This window comes from Myxocyprinus asiaticus, chromosome 47 (assembly GCF_019703515.2).
Source record: "Myxocyprinus asiaticus isolate MX2 ecotype Aquarium Trade chromosome 47, UBuf_Myxa_2, whole genome shotgun sequence".
Lineage (NCBI taxonomy): Eukaryota > Metazoa > Chordata > Actinopteri > Cypriniformes > Catostomidae > Myxocyprinus > Myxocyprinus asiaticus.
Genome location: NC_059390.1, coordinates 20,273,252 through 20,290,423, shown reverse-complemented (window position 1 = coordinate 20,290,423; position 17,172 = coordinate 20,273,252). Strand labels below are relative to the sequence as shown.

The following is a 17,172-nucleotide window of genomic DNA, read 5'->3' as shown; positions in this document are numbered from 1 at the left end:
TTAGATCACTGAGGAATATTGTGTTTTTAAGGGCATGCATTGGCCTCAAGTTTACTTCAGAGCTCTGGTTGTTTCTTCAGCCATATAATGCGCATCTTCTTCATGACAAAGATAGCAAAACATCAAGCAGCTATTAGGCACGAGAAATCAGAGGCATGTAATTAGCTAATTCTCCATATGACTGGAAAATTACAGTGCAGTTTTTGATCAGGGAATTTCATGCATTCATAGAATTTTGCACTATTTTTATTAGGTTATCCACTGCAGTTTTGTGACTGTCAATCACAAATCTCTGTAGTTTCACAAAGGGCTCTATTTTCAGGACCGTGCTAGGCACAGCACTGAGCGCAGCAACCGTGCTCTACGTCTCCGTGCTCTAATTTTCGTGAGAGCACTAATTCTAAAAGCAATTTTCATTCCAGCGCAAAGCAAGTGCGCGTGGGTGGGAGTGTTTGAGCTATCTCTGGGTGTATGCACGCAAACTGTGGGTGTATTGTATGTTAATGAAGTGGCGCAAAGTGCAATTTGCTATTTTCCTGAGAATTAGGTAATTGCACTAAGACGTTTGAGAAGCACGTCAATTCTCAGTGCAGTCTAAAATCAGTTCCTGCTGATAATCTAGTACTAAAGATTTGTGTATCAGTAGATCAATATGAATTATAATTAGAGTTGGGTACCAAGAACCGGTTTTTGTTCAGAACGGAACCATATGATATTCATGACTTACGGTTCCGTTTATGGTTCCCCTACGTGCATTTTTTTGCCGATGCGGAAGGAACACCATATTAAAATACTCTGACAGTGTTTCGAGCAGTGTATTTCAGCAGCTGCACTGCCCTCTACTGGGTCTACAGCATAAACCCTCAGGGCTAGGAGTGTAATTTTAATTCCTGAACGAATGACTCCCATGTACCAGCTCTTTAGATTCAGCAGCATGAAACATAAGAGCACTTCCGGTATAGTCCAATTCCCGAACAAATGACTCTTATAAGCCGGTTCTTTTTAGTGAATCAAAATCACTTATACATCAATCGGAGTGGTTACTGAATTAATGTTGTGCAAGTTATGTCTTACTCAAAATGAAATAAGAACTGTGGAAGTCTGACAAGCCTGAAGTACAACATTAGACTACAGAACACAGTCTAAACTGTCTCTGAAACTGTTACTGTTTATTTAATATGGTACTTCAGACCTGTGAGACTTTAATCAAGCAGTGCAGTTACTAACTGGTTATTCATATGACAATGTGTAGTTAAAGATACACGAGTTTCATTGTAATAAGTAGAATTTTATAAAAGAATACATGAATGAATGAAAATACGCTGATCGCAGTTCTTGTTTGTTTAGATTATATATATATATACATGTGTATATGTATATATATATATATATATATATATATATATTTTAGGATACATTTTTGGATTGCATTTATACCTCTTAAAAAGTCTGCAAACACACCTCTTACACCTCTTTGTTTTGTGTTATATCTGCTAAAAATCAAAAATTATCTCATTTGACAACAGGCTGCTGAGGGCAGTAAATGCAATAAGAATTGTATTTCTTTCTTCCAAATAATTGTTCCTCAAAAGTATTAAAAGAATACAGGAATCGTTACTGAAACCGTTAAGTAACCGGAATCGGAATCGGATCTTTAAATTCCTTACAATTCCCATTCTTCTTCTTCTTCTTCTTCTTCTTCTTCTTAATAAATAATAATAATAGTAATAATAATAATAATAGTAACAATGCTTGGGTGTTTCTTCCACTTCGGGCATTTTTAACCTTGTGAATTTCTAAAAATTCTAAGGTAAATCATGTTAAAACATTTTTCAAACTCACTAGTTTGTAATTTATCCACTAACAATGTTCAACAGTGTATGTACAATTGAAGTCAGAAGTTTACATACACCAAGGTTGAAGTCATTCAAACTCAAGGAGACACATTCTGTCTCCTAGAGATGAATGTAGTTTGGTGCAAAAAGTGCAAATCAATCCCAGAACAACAGCAAAGGACCTTGTGAATATGCTGGAGGAAACAGGTAGACAAGTATCTATATCCACAGTAAAACGAGTCCTATATCGATATAACCTGAAAGGCTGCTCTGCAAGGAAGAAGCCACTGCTCCAAAACTGCCATTAAAAAAAGCCAGACTACAGTTTGCAAGTGCACATGGGGACAAAGATCTTACTTTTTGGAGAAATGTCCTCTGGTCTAATGAACTGTTTGGCCAGAATGACCATCGTTATGTTTGGAGGAAAAAGGGTGAGGCTTGCAAGCCGAAGAACACCATCCCAACCGTGAAGCATGGGGGTGGCAGCATCATGTTGTGGGGGTGCTTTGCTGCAGGAGGGACTGGTGGACTTCACAAAATAGATGGCATCATGAGGAAGGAAAATTATATGGATATATTGAAGCAAAATCTCAAGACATCAGCCAGGAAGTTAAAGTTTGGTTGCAAATGGGTCTTCCAAATGGACAATGACCCCAAGCATACCTCCAAAATTGTGGCAAAATGGCTTAAGGACAACAAAGTCAAGGTATTGGAGGGACCATCACAAAGCCCTGACCTCAGTCTGATAGAAAATTTGTGGGCAGAACTGAAAAAGCATGTGCAAGCAAGGAGTCTGACAAACCTGACTCCATTACACCAGTTCTGTCTGGAGGAATGGGCCAAAATTCCAGCAACTATTGTGAGAAGCTTGTGGAAGGCTACCCAAAATGTTTGACCCAATTTAAACAATTTAAAGTCAATGCTCCCAAATACTAACAAATTGTATGTACACTTCTGACCCACTGGGAATGTGATGAAAGAAATAAAAGCTGAAATAAATCATTCTCTCTACTATTATCCTGACAAAATAAAGTAGTGATCCTAAATGTCAGGAATTGTGAAAAACTGAGTTTTAAATGTTTTTGTCTAAGGTGTATGTAAACTTCTCAACTGTACATGCATCACAGGAGATTTGTTATTTTTGTCATTTTTTTTTTTCTTCTGAAATTCATGAAAATTCCCATCAAGTCTGGAACAGGACAAACCAAAATCAGTCAAATCTCTACATGAGGCATTTGAAAAGTTTTAATGTGATCTTCATATAAAAGTTGAAATCTCTTTGTTTTAAGAAAAATCATAAAATTGCCCAAAGTTGAAGAAACACCAGCCTACATCACTGTCGTAAGATTTAAATGGGGATGGTATGTTCCAAGGACATAGAGGGAACAAGCAAAATGGATCTTACGCATCCTCCATCAGAGCTTTTATTCTGTAAGCATGCTAAAAAAGTTGCTAATTTTTTTTGGAACATCCCAACCAGCTCGATATAGGAATATTGGCTCAACCAATGGTGTGTTTGGGGTGGGACTATTTGTTGGGGAGTGTTCCAGTTACCTGTTGGAAATTGACGTGAGTGATGCAGAAATTTCACACTTTTAACTTCTTTCATTCTCTTCTCTGCATCTCCTCCATTTTACTTATACTCACTATTCCATTTACTGAGTACTGTTCTTCAGCTTATGAATCTCAGCTCCTCAAATGTAACGTACTTGAACAGTATGTGCAAAAGATGTGATTTAATGATAAAATACACAGAGAGGTTGCTGGACCACGCTGTAATTGGAAATAACTTTACAGACTGCAAATCTGCACACAATTCCCTCAGACAGCAGATTTATGAACCAACCAGGAAAGACCTCAGTGGTTTGCTGGAAGTATGTTGTTTCAAAGAGAAAGCTACCATTTTAGGAGAGATGGCGCAAAGCTGTGAATGCTTCCTCAGCTCTCACACACATTCCTCCAAAACCTCATAATACACTCTGTGGACTGTCACGGTTATACTAAAAGCAACTCTGCTGGAACGTTTGAAAATGTCTCTTGGCACAGTCCAAAGCAGTGGATGAAGTCTAAGAACTCTGACTACTTTGACTTTGTCTTCCTGTTGTTTTTATAAATGTTATGTCTGACTTATGGAGTCAGTCCTGCGTGTCAGTTATCAAAAGTGGGCTTGGGTTATGCATGCTTGATTTGCTGTTGGGGACGTGTAGATTGACAGTGCTTACACTCACTGAGAACACTGTGTGGTTTGGCTGCTCGCAAGTAAGGAGGCGAAGGTTTTTCTTTGTGGTCAGTTGTTAAAACAGAATGTCTTGGTCTCTTCTATGTTTTTGCCAGCTATTAACACGTCTTAACCAAACTACAACAAATAAAAGCAATCCAATGCAAGAACCTTCTTTATACTGAAATTGCTTTCAAAGGCAAGTATCACTATTGGTAATTTACATTAGGGATTTGAACAAACCCTCAACCCTAAGTATGAGCAATAGTAATAGTAGATGCTTGCCTTGGCAAGCTCACTAATAATATATTTTGTTTCAACAGCTCAGTTTTTAAATTCTTTCTATAAATTTAAATGAGTGAAAGTGAAAAATGAAAAAAGGACCAAACTTTTTGAAAAAAACTTTTTCTGTGTTGCATTGAGGCCAGTTATGCAGTAGATTAATAGAGAATGGAGCTGAGGGGCTTTGGATGCTCTTCCGTCCTGAGCAGACTGCATTTAATGACTGTGGATTAATCAAGTATTGCATGCCCTGGCTATACAGGTTCATTAGAATGATGTATTACACCCATGGAAGGTGAAGCGTGGTATGCGAGTCTGTGTGTGTGTGTGTGTGTGTGTGTGTGTGTGTGTGTGTGTGAGATATGCTGCCAGCTGTCCTTAAACCGTCACAAACCCGCAGTCTCGTGGAATGGCTTAATGATTTAACCCAGAATTCCAAGATTATTCCGGGCACCGCTAAAATTCATTAGATTCAACACCTGATGCGTGCACATTAGATTAAAATCTGATGTTTTTAACAACCTGGAGGGCTGTAGAGACATTTTGGGTTTAATTGTCAAATGTGGTTATGAGTTTTAATCCATTTTTCCACTTTAGTTCAAAACAGACTGCTTTCTTGCCAGGCCACATTGATAAAAAGGTGCAATGTTGGTCAATAATGCACTTGGCATTGTAAAATGAATATTTCAGATTCAATACAAGTTTCTTGTAACTTGATCGACAGAACTTGTAGCATAATGTTTATTACAACAGAATATATTTTTTGACGACTCCCTTGTTTATTTAGAAATCGCAGTTACAGTAAGGCTCAATGGAAGTGAATGGGGCCAGTACATAAACATAAAAATACACACTGTTTCAAAAGTTTAGCCACAAGACGTAAACATTATTCTTGTTAATTTGATTCTAGTGCAGTAAAATCTCTGTTCTTCATGATTTTTGTGTGATAAAATTGCTTAAGGTTTACCGGCGTTGCATCCCCATAGCATGGGGCAAATACGTTTTCACACAGGCCCAGTTGGTATTGGATAACTTTTTTGCTTCAATAAATAACATTATAATTGTAAAAAAATAAAATAAAATGTATTTTGTGTTTACTCAGATTGCCTTAGTTTTATGTTAGATTTTGTTTGAATTTTTGAAACAATTTAGAATGATATGCACAAAAACAGAAGAAATCAGGATGGGGAAAAAAAAAAAATATATATATATATATATATATATATATACACACACACACTCACCCACCACTTTAGTTGGTACACCTGTACATCTACTTATTCATGCGATTATCTAATCAACCAAACGTGTGGCAGCAGTGTAATGTAGAAAAATCATGCAGATATGGCTCAGGAGCTTCAGTTAATGTTCACATCAACCATCAGAATGGAGAAAAAAATTGATCTTGGTGATTATGACTGTGGCATGATTGTTGGTGCCAGATGGGCTGGTTTGAGTATTTCTGTAACTGATGATCTCCTGGGATTTTCATGCACAACAGTCTCAAGAGTGTAAAGAGAATGGTGCAAAAAACAAAAAAACATCCAGCAAGCGGCAGTTCTGTGTGCGAAAATGGCTTGTTAATGACAGAGGTCAGAGGAGAATTGCCAGACAGGTCCAAGCTGACAGGAAGGTGACAGTAACCCAAATAAACACACGTTCTATGCAGAAAAGCATTTCTGAACACTCAACACGTCGAGAATCAGAATGAGCTTTACACACAAGGAATTTGTCATGGTGACAGAAGCTTCCAGTGCAAAGAGATATAAACGTATATATATAAACATATATACGTAAACAGTGAAATAAGAATAAAAATAAGATAAAACAGATAAATATATAGAGGAAACTACAGTAGGGCAATACTAACGTTTTTCAAATATGTTATATACAGATATACAGTTATGTGCAAGGTGGTTTAATGTATTGTGCATAAGAGGTAGGATATGTCAAATAAATATAAATGGATTGTTTATAGTATTATTATTATTATTTAATATAAATATAAACATTGAGGAGGATGGGCTACAGCAGCAGAAGACCCCTCCAAGTACCACTACTGTCAGCTTAGAACAGGAAACCGAGGCTGCAATGTGCACTGAACATCGCCTGGTCTGACAAATCTGTATTTCTGCTGAGGTACACAAATGGTAGGCACTCTGCAGCCTCAGTTTTCTGTTCTTGGCTGACAGAAGTGGTACCCAATGTGATCTTCTGCTCTTGTAGCCCATCCGCCCATCTGTTGGTGCCAGATGGGCTGGTTTGAGTATTTCTGTAAGTGCTGATCTCCTGGGATTTTCACACACAACAGTCTCTAGAATTTACTCCGAATGGTGAAAAAAACAAAAAACATCCAGAGAATGGCCAGACTGGTTTGAATTGACAAAGTCTACGGTAACTCAGATAACCGCTCTGTACAATTGCGGTGAGAAGAATATCATCTCAGAATGCTTTTCTGATATGCAGGTTGGCGCTGTTTTGGTGGCACGAGGGGGCCCTACACAATATTAGGCAGGTGGTTTTAATGTTGTGGCTGATCAGTGTATATAGTGTATATACTGTGTGTGTGTCTGCTCTCTAAAATCCATATTGGTTGACCACTACCGGCATTTAAAAACTGTGTTCTCTGAATTTACCTCACTATTTAAATATTTCAGAGTGCAGTTGTAATAAGGCCCACATGCAAATATTATGCAAGTATTTGAAAAAGAGTTAAGATGGTAACCTTGTCTTTCTTTATGCTGCACAAACATTTATGGCTTAGACAGTTCATGCACTCATAATTGCATGCTGACAGAATCGTAGGAAGTTAGCTGGTTATTAAATCTAATCATAAACCTTTTTCTGACAACCAAGCAGCCGTGGCCAACTCAGCCCATATTTACACACACACACACACACACACACACACACACACACACACACACACACACACACACACTATGTTGGTGCAGCTATCATTATGAGGACTCTCCATAGACATTATGATTTTTATGCTGTATGAACTATGTAGATTCTATCCCCTAAACCTAAACCTACCCCCTAAACCTAACCCTCACAAAAAACTTTCTGCATTTTTACATTACGTTTAGTATGGTTTTTTTTTTAAGCGATTTGAATTATGAGGACACTAGAAATGTCCTCATAAACCACATTTATAGCATAATACCCTTGTAATTTCCAGTTTGTAACCTAAAAAAAGTCCTCATATACCACTTAAACCTGCCCACACACACACACACACACACACACACACACACACACGCACGTTGGTACTCCTATCATTACGAGGACTCTCTATAGACATAATGATTTTTATACTGTTCAAGCTATATATTCTATCCCCTAACCCTACACCTAAACCTAACCATCACAGAAACCTTTTGGTATTTTTACATTTTCAGAAAAACATAGTTTAGTATGTTTTTTTTTTTTAAGCCATTTGAATTACTGGGACACTAGTGGTGTCCTCATAAACCACATGTATAGCGTAATACCCTTGTAATTATTAGTGTATAATCTAAAAAAATAAAATAAAAAAAAAACATCCTCCTAAACCACCAAAACACACACACACACAATTGATTGATTAATTTTATATTTTATATTTAGTTTTCTTTTTCCTATTTTTCTTTTTTTTTTTTTCACTTGAAAAACTCTAGAATATTGTTCAAAAAAAAAAAAACATTCCCATTCATTTCTTTTTTTTTTTTAAAGCCCAGAATATTCTAGAAACTTGAGGTGGGCTCTTTTGACTTGGGCTAGAAAGCAACTACTGAGAACACCCTAGCAACCACCTAGGAACCCCTTAGCAGCCACCAAGATCTTATTACACAAAAATGTTAAAATGTAGTTTATTAAATGTGGAAAGTATTGGCGTGAAATACAAGATCTTTTATGCATCTTTGAAGGAATATACCGTACAATATTAGCACAGTCATAGGTTATCTCGTTCATGATTTCTGACTGTTAGATTAATTATAGGGCTTTACTCTTTTCCATGCCAAATATGCTGGTATGCAAGACGGAGAAGCTTCATAGTCTGGAGGTTGATGCGAGGGGGATAGACTTCAGTTTTGGGTCGGGCATGTTGAACATTCCTACCGCCTGGAAAGGAGTATTAACATGATAGATAGTCAGAATTTCTACCCGCACTTGCATTCCTAATAAAGCAGAGGATGAGCACAGATGGGCTGTTTTAAATGAAGCCCCTCTCCCTCGTGGCAAAGACACAAGAGGGTTCAAGGTGTGATGATCTAAGATGTTTATTCGTGTGAAAACTAGTTTCATATGCTTCTCCTACATACTCATGAATTTCCTACAGAATTCTGGTTTTGCACTTGATCCTGACCACACACTAAACAAAACAATATTATTTTTGTAACATATTTTATTTATTTTATTTTTGTAATGAAAATACCATGTGAAATGTTTTTGTTAACTACACATCAAAAACATCTAGTCAGTAAGTGATTAGGTACCTGTTACTGCTCGGTCAAATTCAGTGAGAAATGCGTTCGGGGGTGTTCACACCAAAAACTTTTTTGCATCTGTCTGTGCTGATTTTAATTGTTTTTCAATGTAAACATGCATTAGACTCATGTTTTTTTTTTTTTTTTTTTTTACCGTTAGGCCACATCTCGCTGTTTATTTTAGCATCTCGCGCAGGAGCGGCATGTTTTTAAGCTATCAGGTCAATTTAATGTAAATCATTTTTTTTAAAAACGTGTTTCGAGACACCTGCATTCTGTTCCATTCGTTGCGCTGCGTCTAGCGTTTTTTTACGCAACAACGCGTTCGGTGTGAATGACCCTTAGACTGATTCAAACCAATAATTAGTCATTTCTTTTTGGCTGATTCAATAAAAGAACTGTCTCATAAGAATAATTTTCGTGAATTGAACTATACAGGTTGCGCTGTTGTTTGCAGTGAGCGCTAACAACACAATACAAAAACGTCTTTATTAGGGATGCACCGATCCAATACCTGGATCGGTATCGGCTCCGATACATTTTTAGATGGATCGGGTATCAGTCCAACCCGATCAAAATCTGATACTGTGTGTTAGTCATGTTCGTTACTGTCAAGCTCAAAAAATGACATAAAAGAACCATAAAAACACCATGAAAGCAGTTCATATGACTCGTACATTTTATTCAAAGCCACTTGAAGACGTGCGATTAGCTCTGTGAATCACAAAAGGCTGTGTCTAATAAGTAAATATATAGTATGCATGTGCAGCGCCAGCGCATTATTGAATGCCGCTGCTCTGTTTACACACACAATCGCGCCTATTTTTAGCCTTCACAGCGGTGCGCAACATTTGAGCGCTACTCACGAACAACATCTCAGATGTAGATGCTCTGTAGTTCGGTTCACTTATAATATGCATTTAGAATGGTGCCCTCGGTGCATTTTACCAGAATTTGAATAAGAAGCAAATTAAACTACTGTGAACTTGCCTACGAACAGACACATACAGGACTTCCTGGAGAGTTTAGAATGTCAAAATAAAAGCCAGAGGGTTTTAAAGTTAAAGGTGCACGATTGAAATATATTACTGTTGTATTTAAAATTCTAAAAGTCAATAATAATGTATTATTATTATTATTATTATTATTATTATTATTATTTGTTTACAAATTATAACAATATTTAAGTTTAATGTGTTCCAAAAAATAACTGTGTGAATGAAAAGTGAGCTGATATCTTACAACTAAATAAAAAAAAAAAAAGAGATCTGAATCCTTTAAAGTCCAGATACAAGTTGAATGTTTTTTGCAAAAAAAATGCCTTCTTTTCTACTGAACACTTAGATTGGAATTAATGTTAATTTTGCTGCTACATTATCCAGTATACTAGTTAATAATAAAGTGTTTCTTAATAAGCTATACATTTATATTGAAATAATGTGTAGTTAGAGGTTTGTGTTTCTTTACATATAATTAGCATCACTCAGTGAGGTATAGATATTCTAAACTGATTATGGAACACTGGTATCGGATAATATCGGCCGATACTGAGATTTCAGATATCAGAATCGGATCGGAAGAGAAAAAGTGGTATCGGTGCATTCCTAGTCTTTATCTCATCAATTCTGACAGCAAATGTAGTCACAAAAGATAATTTATTATACCATGTTGCTGCAGATTAGCAGTGCAGGAAATGGACCAGAAAAGTAACAGACCCCCAATGAGCCGTTCAATCTTACACAATGCTCTGTCTCTCTTAAACTGACCTCTTAACTGCACATAAAAGATTCATTGCCAGACTCAAGCCAGAATAAATGGATTAAATAAGGGTGCTTTCACACTGGCAGTTTAGTTCGAAACACAGCACGGTTCACATTAAAAATTGGTAATGTGAAAGCTGTCATGTGGACCGGGGAGCGCACCACGGTACCGAACCCGAGACTACCTGTAGGAGGTGGTCTGAGTTTGGTTGCAATGGAACTGTAGCGCGATTCGCGTGAATGTGAAAGCAACTCGGACTCGGGTGCGCACTTTTTCAGGAAGTAAAGTAACCTGCGCATGCGTTTTAGCCGATGATGACATCTATCTATCTATCTATACAATATCTATATAAATACTATTATAGGTTATAAATATAGGGTATAATAGGAGATGACAGTGGCGATAACTTCACCTTGGACACGAGCGTAAGTGTGCAGTGTAAATAAAGAGGCAAATGAATTCCTTGCAGTCAGCTGTCTCCTCAAAAAACGCCATTTGCAAGCAGCAGCAAGTCGCCTTCCCCTGGACATCTGATGAGTTAACACCATGAAGCACACATATATGCAGTTGTCGTTCACTCTGCTGTGCATAATGGCACCAAAATAACAAAAAAATCGCTTAGTCGCTTTGTGTTCTCCATGCGTGTTTGTGATGACGTAAGATGAACGCAAATGGACCGGGGTTCGATAGAATCAAGTGTGAAACCTGACCAAAGCTGCGGGGGGCACCGGGAACAATCGCACTCTTAATCGGACTGCAGCAAACGTGCCCAGTGTGAAGGCCCCCTAAAAGAAATGGAAAGGAACTGCTGCTATTCAAAGTTAATAGATCTATTAGCCTTTCACTGTTTTCTTAAGGTCACTTTTATTATGAGTATATATAGCTATATATTTATACAGTAATGGTTTCCTTTGAAAATGTCTTTGTCATTTTCTGTTGTGACAATAACTTGCCCCCAAGTTTATAAGCTGTCTTAATTGACATAAATGATTGTCATTAGGCAGGGGAATGTCTCATTTTGGCTGACGGGCAGCGAGGAGCTGAAGCAACCTCTTTAGGGGTGCAGCGGGGCTGATGAAGTGTGTTTACTGATCCCTGGGGAGGGTGAAAAGGATACGGTGTGAGTGTGTGTGTGTGTATATACAAGTACCTCTTTTGTGCATTCATTTGTGTGTGTGTGCCTGTGAGATGTGCAGAGTTTGGCCCATCCCTAAGAAGTGTTGATAAAACTGGCTGGCCGGAAAGCTTGTGCAAATTGTTACATTCCAGTTTAGCCTTGTAAGGCTATTTCTACCCTCCCAGCCCTGCAATGGGCTCCTGCATGAAACAAGAAAAGGAAAAAAAAAGTCAATTGGGTAAGAACAGTGAACGTGTTTTCGCATTTAAATTAAGGTTATTTTTCTTACCCCATTGGCAAATATTGTCTTTTTTTTTGTTTTTGTTTTTTTTTTAAGCATAAACATATTTTTGTTAGATTTCTTTGAAAACAAGGAATAATATCTTATATCAAATAATGTCATTTTTGGTTCTCAAGTAAATAATTTTTTTGGGATGATGAATTTTTTTTGTCAAAAACAAGACAAAAATACTGAGCAAAAAATAAAAATGACTTTTTTCAGTGCTGTTTGCACTTGGACATTCCATTTCTCAAAAACCCCCTAGACTTTTTCCACGGAGACTGCTCGGCAGCACACTTCCTGTGTCTGTTTGTGTATATGGGGGGTGTGCTTTGACTTGTGTGTTTTAAAGTCATAAACTGTTCTCAAAAGTGTTCTCAACTGGTTTTGCTTCTGGACCTAGATTTTACATTTGCATGAAGTGCAACCCACAACAAAATCGGACAAACAAAATTTATTTCTGTACAAAATTAAATGTCATTATAATCAAACATAACTATGTTTATATGTAACTATGTAACATATGCTTTATTATAACTATTATTTTATCGTATTTATTAAGCTAATAATTCAGTGGACAAAACACATTGTGGCCTGCATAAACTCCAATATAACCTGTATTAGTGTAGATCTGAATAATAATAATATAAATAAAAAAAAAAAATAACTTTAAATTTCTCTGCAGAGCTTGGATGAGCTAGATGATGATGATGGTGGTGAGGAGAAAGAGAGGAAGACAGAAGAAACTCTTACACAGCACAACACAGTCCAGAATGAAGCAGTGAGCCCTGATCCTGGAGCAGCCCACTCAATACAGGTAAGAGAGAGTGTGCATGCGTGTGTGTTTATCTCAGTGATGTCAGGATTGTCTTCCCTCTAGATGGTTTGTTTTGAGTGCAGTCACCATTCTGCCTTACAGAGGCAGTGTTGACCAAAGAAAAGCCCACAATCACATGAGACAAAGCTGAAAGCTTTCCAGTCGACACTCACGCTTCTTAACGCCACAATACAAAGCAGAAAAATAACATTACACCAGACATTTGGTGTTTCTCTTATATACCAGACATTTGGTGTTTGTCTTATATTTATCTCATTCATATGGTTGTAAATGACAGTACCTAATATGGCAGTTGATACCAATTCAAGTTTAAGGACTTAAAGGCTACAAAATACTAGAAGCACCAGTTTTATATTGCTTGCAGCAGAATTCAGCAGGAATCTCCTCATATTGAATCAGACCCTAAAGCACGACAAAAGCATTTTTAAAGAGGATTTGAAAAACATCTGTAACAGGTTCAATGAAATGAGGAAGCGGGAGACGGCGATTCCAACTCAGGAATGCCACTTATTGATGCAAAATAAAACACGTTCGCTTAGAGCACAATGGTGAAGCTTCAATTTAATGGCAGCGGCCTTCACACAAACAGCTTCTCAGCTGGGCTCTCTCTGCACAATCTGAGGACTGGCCCCTTTTATTTCCCCCATCTCTCACTGCAAACACAGAAACAACCAATTTCCAGCAGTTCATCTCAGGTGAGAACCCTTACCGCTTACTCTTTTTCCGGATGAACGCTTGACCATGCCCTCCACAACATCATATTAAAACATTGAAAAAAGCTATAACATTTATTATATATTACTTTTATAGTGTAACGTAAATGTTTACACAAAAAATAAATACATTAGAAATTATATTTATTAACATGGAAGCCAGTTTTTTTTTTTATACACTCAAGTAGTTTGCAATATTTTCATCCCAAAATTGATGGCATTGTGAAATAATTAACTTTATAGTGTGTCTCCATTTTTGCAGGTGTCAGATGGTTTAGTCTATGGCATGAGAACTGATGGTAGATTAACACAAACACAAAAAGGTGCTGCTTTTCATCTGCTCAATTTATCATTTGCTTGAAATGGCTTTTTTGGAATTCCGTGCCCTATTTTACTGCTCTCTATCCAGCCACTACACATGACCGGAACCTACAGAGCTTTCTAGAATATTAATAATAGGCCTGGCAGCTCTTTGACATGAGTCTCTCAGGTTCACAGATTACGGGCTTGGATGCACATTATGTGTCTCCTGAAATTCAATGTACAGTCTGTTCAAGGCTGCTGGTAATTTAGCTCTGCAACTTTGTCCCATTTCGTTCACAGTAAATTAAAAGATTCAAGCTTTATGACTTTGTATAATTCCTAGATATTTTATACAGGGATTTCCCTTCAGGTGCTCTGTGTGTGTGCTGTTTTGCTAGTTCTTTCTCTAATGAAGTCCTGATCGGCTCAAGGCCTCCATCTGCTTCTGTTTAAGCTGGGCTTTACCTTCTGCCATACAAGGAAAACATACTCTGATACCAGAAAACCGCTAGAACTTGCAGAACTGTATGCAACATTCCACAGAATCATCTCTCTCCAGTGTGGCGCCTGAGCAGCAGAAACATTTTCTAGTTCTTCCACATTTTGACTGTCTCAGAACCTATGGAGCTGCCAACCTAGACAGCATATTTGGGCATCATAGATGTCTCAAGCATTCAAATCAATGCCATAACATCTCAAAATTAAGTTCAAATTGTCACATAAAAGCCACTGTGACTCAAAACGTAGTGAGCTACCTACTAGGGTAGTATCGTGATACTAAAGCTTCAAAATACTGCTGGTGCCACTGTATTTTTTAAACAATAGTACCATTAATACAGTAGTACCGCAAGTTATGTTATATGTGCGGTAGTAAATATTTTTTTCTAAAACCTTCATTTGAATCAGACCTATGTCTGCAATAACATTAAAAATGTAGTCTTTTCGAGTGGCGTCCCCTTCAAGCAGTGCCCTTTAACAGCACAAAATGCTGTTTAGAATTTGCCCCTTACATGGTATTGTTTATTTTTCAATGTGTGGTTCCCCATGCTTCAAACACACACGTCTGAATCCCAGTGTGTTAATTTGGTGGTCGTGTCTCCTAATGGATAATATGGATTTAAATAAAACTTCGGAGAGTGAGAAGCTTTTTAAAAAAAACACAATTCACATAACAAGATTTGGAATTAGTTTGGGTTTTGCCTGATGAGACTGGGAAAACCCATCTGCCTTGAATGCCTACAAAGATTTTAAGCCAAAGGGGGAAACACCATCAACCTTAAACACATTTGGACACATCTCACTGCCTCTGCAGAATACACCTGGGTTAGTGCCACTTCATTTAATCTAAATGCTTTATCTTAACATTTACAGATTTACAGTTTCTCTGAAAAATCTAACGTTGCACTCTTTTATTTTCCAATTACAAATGCATGGTGGTGGTAACTTCACACTTATGATCAGGGCTGCGTTTCCCAAAAGTATCGTAAGCATTGGCGCCAATGGTCTACGATCAACTTCAGCTTGCAATGCTTTTGGGAAACGCAGCCTATATCGGTTTGTCACGGTTTGATTACGTCCCCGAGCCGTGCATTCAAACTGGTGTGTGTGTCATCTGCATTTGCGCTGCTCTTTACCAGGAGAGAGGGGCTGAAGCGGTTGTAATAATGAAACAGCTGCTCAAAATAGTTCTTTCAGCGTTATACTATCTTTATTTTTATGTTACCAACATTCAAATAATCACAGAATAATGGAATAAAAGTTTAAATCTGTTGCCATTTGAACTGGCTGTTTTGATGCAATGAAGTTTTTTTATTTACTTATTGTTTACATCAAACTAAGAATTTATTAGGTAACAAGTTAGTCCATTTGAGCCTTCTCCCAGTTCATCCATTAGTTATTTTCACCATTCCAGAGCAACAAGTGGAATGGCTAGTTTCTAAGAACCACTATGACTGTGTTAAGAATTAACACACTATCGTATAGTATTGTGATACTACTTGGTATCGTGATACCTTAGCTGGTATAGTATTGTAAGATATGATTATGGTATCATGACAACCCTACTACCTACACTCTAAAAAATGCTGGGTTAAAAACAAGCCAAAATGCATGGCTCGCGTCTGCTCAAACCAGTCAGGTCATTCTCCGTTGACCTCACTCATCAACATGACATTTTAGCTGCCGCTCACTGGATGTTTTTTTTGTTTTGGCACCATTTGGAGTAAACTCTAGAGACTGTTGTGTGTGAAAATCCCAGGAAATCAGCAGTTACAGAAATACTCAAACTAGCCCGTCTGGCACCAACAATCATGCCATGGTTCAAATCACTTAGATCACATTTTTTCCCCATTCTGATGGTTGATGTGAATATTAACTGAAGCTCCTGACCCCTATCTGCATGATTTTATGCATTGCGCTGCTGCCACACATCTGATTAGATAATCGCATGAAGAAGTTGGTGTACCTAATAAAGTGTTTGTGAGTGTATTTTGGATTTAGTATGGCAAATTTTACCGAAAGGAGACGTTTGCATCATTCAAAAATCAGAAAAAGTGAAAAACATACTTATTCACAGTTATGTCATATAAGCTGGGCTGTTTTGATTATGGAACGGTATCTCTGCATTTTCTAGTGTACAGTATTGATTTTATAGGTTAAAACATTGAAACAAACCTTATTTAATTAAATAAATTCACCAGTTTGTCCACAGCTGAGAACCTCTCAACCCTGAAGACAATCCAAACAGCCCGCAAAAGATAAGTCAGCAGCTGGGTTGTGACGTAGCAGCTGGGTTGTTGCATTTCAGAGAAACTTGAGGTGGTGGGAGGGGTTCATTGTTACAACTGTCTGTGAAAATTACACAGCCAGTAACCCAGCAACTGGGCAACACAAAACCACCAAACACTGAGAAAATAACCCAATACAATGACCCAAAAGGCTCAGTGTTAGGGTTGAGAAAAAAAAAAAAAAAAAACTCAGCTTTTTTTTCATTTTCTTTTTTTTATAAAGAGTAGGCAGCATTTTTGAGCATCTCAGCTGTGGTCAAACACTTGAAGTGATGCAAAAACATCTCAAAATTAACTCCATACTGTCACACAAAGGCTGTTCCTTAAAACCAAGTGAGCCGCCTACATAGACAGCATTTTTTTGGGCATCATGGATGTGTTCGAATGATCAAATCGATACCCAAAAACAGGCTTGAATGTTCAAATAAATGCCAAAATATCTCAGTATTACCTCCATATTTTCACACAAAGGCTGTTTCTTAACCTTGTGAGCTGCCTGCCTAGACAGGATTTTTGAGCATTATAGGAACGATCGAACATTTAAATCGATGCCAAAACATCTAAAAA

The 17,172-nt window shown here is 37.5% G+C and overlaps 1 protein-coding gene across 1 annotated transcript in view; it reads left to right on the top strand.

Annotated features, from left to right (window-relative positions):
* pawr (PRKC, apoptosis, WT1, regulator) overlaps positions 1–17,172 on the top strand; it is an 86,889-nt gene that overhangs the window by 45,621 nt on the left and 24,096 nt on the right. The window contains exon 3 of the mRNA XM_051691183.1: positions 12,651–12,782. Coding sequence (XP_051547143.1) covers positions 12,651–12,782 — 132 coding nt within the window. The remainder of the gene's footprint in view (positions 1–12,650; positions 12,783–17,172) is intronic.